Source organism: Juglans microcarpa x Juglans regia, chromosome 1D, assembly GCF_004785595.1.
Source record: "Juglans microcarpa x Juglans regia isolate MS1-56 chromosome 1D, Jm3101_v1.0, whole genome shotgun sequence".
Taxonomy (NCBI): domain Eukaryota; kingdom Viridiplantae; phylum Streptophyta; class Magnoliopsida; order Fagales; family Juglandaceae; genus Juglans; species Juglans microcarpa x Juglans regia.
In genome coordinates this window covers 4194229-4199370 of record NC_054594.1, presented here as the reverse complement: position 1 = coordinate 4199370, position 5142 = coordinate 4194229, and the positions used below count along the sequence as shown (strand labels likewise).

The 5142-nt window shown below is 38.0% G+C and overlaps 1 protein-coding gene across 1 annotated transcript; it reads right to left on the bottom strand.

Annotated features, from left to right (window-relative positions):
* Window positions 1-1660: 1660 nt before the first annotated feature.
* On the bottom strand, window positions 1661-2197 carry LOC121238868. The gene has a single exon (XM_041135936.1). It carries the CDS (start codon window positions 2195-2197, stop codon window positions 1661-1663), a length of 537 nt encoding a protein of 178 aa, XP_040991870.1.
* Between the last annotated feature and the right edge of the window lie 2945 nt (window positions 2198-5142).

Here is a 5142-nt window from a genome sequence, read left to right as displayed (position 1 = left end):
CTGTGATGGTCAAGTGGAGGTGACGCACGGCGAGGTGGAGTTGCGATCCATGGAGATGCAATGCATGTACGGTTGCGTCGATATTTGTATGGTGGGCAGCGTGAATTCTAGTCAGTGCACGGTGAAGATGGGTTGGTTGATCAGAGGCTTACGAGGGGTGCACTGGTGGCGGTAGTATGGACGACAGAGGGCTGGCTTACGTGGGGTGACTATCGATATGGAATTGTATGAGACCGAGGTGATGGAGGCTGGGCTTGCGATTCTAAGGTGGTGCGGTGGCTAGCGTTTGGGTGGTTTTTATAGCATGGAAAAACATATGCATCTATATATATATGAGGTGAAACCCTAGAGAGACGAGAGAGACATGTGTGTGCATGGAGCTTCTGTGCGTGTGGAAACTAAGTCATGCTTGTGTATGCATGCCGTGAACGAATGTGTGTGTATGCATGTCGTGAACAAAACGAACACTTACAGGTCAAAAAGAAACATAGACGGAAAGAAAGAAAAAAAATAAAACACGCGGAAAAAATATTTTAGGTGTGAAGAAAATAAAACAAAATAAATTGAACAAAATAAATAAATAACAAAATCAATAAAAAAAAATGAGTTTGATTGGGTCCGGGTGTTACATTCTACCCCCTTAAAAAGAAATTTCGTCCTCGAAATTTGTTAGTACCACAAGCAAAGCCTAAATATTTATCCGCCACAACCATTCATGCCTACACCAAACGTCAATCAGATTGTCGGACCTAATTAATATACCAAAATTGTCGAACCTAATATTCCAAATTCTAATTCTCCAATATTATCGATCGTATTCTTCCATATTTTCCCTAGCCATATACGTTCACGCACACTGCCATTTCAAGTCTAAAATTAAAACCTCAATAATAACGAAATAAGCTCTCAAATTATCACTCCCCAAAACCACACTTCCGCTGCTCACTCTAACAACTTATAGTCCTAAAAACATTGAATCTCATACATCAGAAGAGAATTAACCTCCACATTTAACCAGTCCGCACACTTTCTTTTTTTTTCGTCACAACTAACTAACAGAGAACTCCTAAAACAATATAGTATAATCAAAAGTTCCAAGCTTAAGTCCTGACTAACCTCAATTCACAAATTTCAAATCCTTAGAAAATCAACTCTCAACCAACTTCAATATTCTAAGCTATACGATTAAAACAGTACCATGCAAGCGTGATTAACCTCGACTCAAATAAAAAGATTTCAAGGAGAAATAAAGTGAGGTACCTGTGATCTCATTGTTATCGCCCTCAGCATCTTCAGCTGTCAATGCAAACACTCGAACTGGTCCCATTCGATGCAGATTGTTTCCCTGTGTCGTTTGTTGGGGACCTGGGGGTGTATTGGACTTATTCTTGTCGTTTGACAGTAATGGGCATTCTCTGATGAAATGGCCAGTCTTTCCACATCGAAAAGATGACCCATTTTCCTTTCTACACTCCCTAGTGTGCACGTGGTTACCAAACTTGCAGGGGTTATTTGATTGATATCTCTGCACTTGCTTTTGCCCCGATCTGCTCCCATCATTTCTCTTCTTCCATGGCTCTTGATCCATCATAGATTGAGACCCCTGTGGCGCAGTCCTCTTCCTCTGTTCCAGCAGTGCTACGCCTCTTTGAAGACTCCACTAAAAAACTGTGGCCTTATTCACCAACTCTGAGAAGTTCCGGATTTGAAAGCCCATAATTTGTTCATAAATATTTTCATTTAGCCCCTGTTCAAACTTACGAGCCTTCTTCTCCTCATCAAGGATCAAATATGCAGCAAAACGTGATAACTCAATAAATCTAGCTACGTACTGGTGTACTGTCAAAGCTCCCTGTACCAAATTAGCAAACTCCATAGCCTTGTCATCTCGGATTGAGGTTGGGAAAAAGCGTTCCAGAAAGATTTGCTCGAAGTGCACCCAACGGACTATTTCCGTCTCTTCCGCTTCTCTGATGGTTCTTTCAAAAATCCACCATCTTTTTGTTTCTCCCGTTAGTTTGAAAGCAGAGTATAGAACCTTCTGTTCGTCTGTGCAGTTTATAACGCGGAGTATCTCCTCAATATCTTGGATCCAGTCTTCTGCTAAGGTTGCGTCGCCCCGACCATCGAAGGTGGGAGGATTTATTCGATTAAACTGTTCTATGGTGCATCCCCATTCATCATTTGTCGCATTCATACTCGATACACTTCTTTCCTGACGACGAGGTGGCATCCTGACAACTTGGATTATTAAAAAAAATATTACAAGAATAAAGGGTTTGTACAAAATAAGCAAATGGTGGTAATAGTAAAACAAACATAAATACACATAAAATGCGTACACGCAACAATAGTAACAATATATCTCCAAACTCAAAACCTTCAATTCTAACGAATGCCTTGTATGTGGTCTACAGAAATGTAACGAACCTCAATCAACATAAGCATCTCAAAAGATCTATAAAATCCTACCTCTCAAATTCCATAGTACATCTTTCCTAACGACTGAAGATTCTAAAACCTAAAGTACTGATAAAATCACCTCTAACAATCCACAAATGTCCACACCACAACACTGACAATTATTTCCTCAACGTCATAATCCAGTGCTTACAAAATTCTAACACCATAAATCTGAAATTTCTTCCAACACCCACAGATATCTAAACCTCGAAGGCTTATAGTATGCAGAATTCAAACCTGGCTCTGATACCAACTGTAACGCCCCGATCTCGGAGGTCCGGAGAGTTAACTCTTCACAGCTAAAATCAACTTAAATAAAACAACTATAAAATCCAGAAAATCCCATAAAATATTAATCCATTTAATTAATCAAAATATCCAAGTTCTTCCATGGGGACAATAAAGAAAATCTCAATAATATAAATTAAAAACTCTCCAAAACTCAAAATTATCCTTAACTCATCTAATCAAAATACCCGAAAAATAAAATCAGTTTACTAACTACGACTCTCAAATAAGCACTTATACCCTCATGCACTTATTCCACTTCGATCATCACACCATACTAAAACTTTCTACTCTTGTTCTCTAGCCAAACCATCAAAATTATCTGAAAAATATATAGAGATAATGGGTGAGTTATCAATAACTTAGTAAGCAGAGGACATATACTAGTGTGTAAACATGAGCATTTACATAAATCAGAATGCAGAACAAAACATTTTCATTTTCAGAATGCAGAAGCAAAACATGTTATCAAAATATCAAAGCAAAGATTTAGAAATAATTTCATTAAAAAATATCCTTTTGGCATAGCATAAATGATCATCATCATCATCAGAACATCATATCAAAATAGAAGCCATGTATAACCCCCGTGGTAGGGTTGTGCAATCTGCGGATAACCAAGCAGAACATAAATCACTCTGTCACCAAGGTGTGCACACAAAACAGAGACCACTACTATAACCCGTGGCAGGACCGTATCCACTATTATAACCCGTGGTTGGGCCATATCCACTATTATTACCCGTGGTTGGGCCGTATCCACTATAATAACCTGTGGCAGGGCCGTAACTGAACAGAACAGAAACAAAATCAAATTCAGAATCAAAGAGTCATGCCAAAGGCTTTCAGTAATCACATCTTATCCAAATAGAATACTGAACAAAATCATATTAACTTCGTAATCAAAACAGATCCAAAGCATATTTACAATATTTATGTACAAATTTTTATATTCGCTCTTTTTGCATAAATCAGAAATAGAATATCAGAAATAAGCTCATGTATACACCAGTCATGATGGAAAATACTCTCTTCTTAAACAGAATCCCATGAATAATGCAGAACAAATAATTGAGATTGTTCAAATTTCTTTTCATAATCAAATATGTATATTTTTCAAAAAGTCAACCTCAGCTCATTTTATTTTAATGCAAAGTCTAGCATAGGAACCCCGCTTACCTGGACTTCTTAGCTTTTTCGAAATTTACCTCAAAAATGTCGAAAAATAATTAAACGTCACTTATAAAATAACCACGTAAGTATCGTAAATTTTCAATTAATCACGTATTTCGATATTTAATCCTAAGCTTCTAAAATAACCTATATAATTCTTCAAAACCTAGAATTCTTAAAATTCCCAAAATACCATTAATATCCACTTAATCGAATTCGTTCCGAATGAGAATTTAATCGAGCAAGTATTAAGATAATTATAGAACTCAATAAAAATTAATATTCAAAATATCTAAAATTACCAACAGCATTTTATAAATAAATAGATACATTGTCTACTAAAATTTCCATAAAATAGGTCATGAAAAACTCATCTCTTATGAAAAATAGGTTTACTTCTATTAATTAACAATATTATCAAAATACAATATAATACTTAATGAGACTTAAAGTAAAACCCATTTAAATATAAACCCTTATAATAACCAAAACTTCTCACCCGAAAACGGTAGGCTAAAACCGGGAACTTTCCATATATATACATATATAGTAGGTTAAAACTTTACATGAAAATATACGTAAATATATATATATATAATTACCCCTTATGAAATAAAATTAGCGATGAATATAAACATAAGAATAATAGTAGTGCAACGGTGGCAGGGACTCACCAAGTAGGTATCGTGTGACGGCCAGTGCGCGATGGATGGTGGTGCACTCGGTGGCTGTGCACTGGATGAGAAAGAGAGAGAGAGAGAGAGAGAGAGAAAGAAACACAGTGAAGGAGTGAGTGAGAGACGGAGAGACTATGGCGTTCGGAAGGGGAGAGAACTCATTGAGAGACAGCGAGAAGGCATGCGACTGGTCAGGAGTTACGTGCAGTGGTTTCTGTAGTGTAACGTGGCTGAAAAACTGAGAGGCACAGAGAGAGGGAGAGGCTGGTGGAGGAGCTCAGTGGAACGGATTGCTCTGTTTTTCAGACCCAAAACAGAGGAGTTTCATATCACTCCGTAGATGGTTGGTCTCGGCACTCTGGTGGTGGTGCAGCGGTGTATGGCGGAGAAGCTGGACTACCAGTGATGGTCAAGTGGAGGTGACGCACAACGAGGTGGAATTACGATCCGTGGAGATGCAATGCATGCACGGTTGCGTCGATATTTGTATGGTGGGCAGCGTGAATTCTGGTCAGTGCACGGTGAAGATGGCTTGGTTGAT

Bases quoted from the DNA above. Each gene is read 5' to 3' on its own strand.
- LOC121238868 (XM_041135936.1), bottom strand. From the start codon at position 2,197: ATGAATGCGACAAATGATGAATGGGGATGCACCATAGAACAGTTTAAT.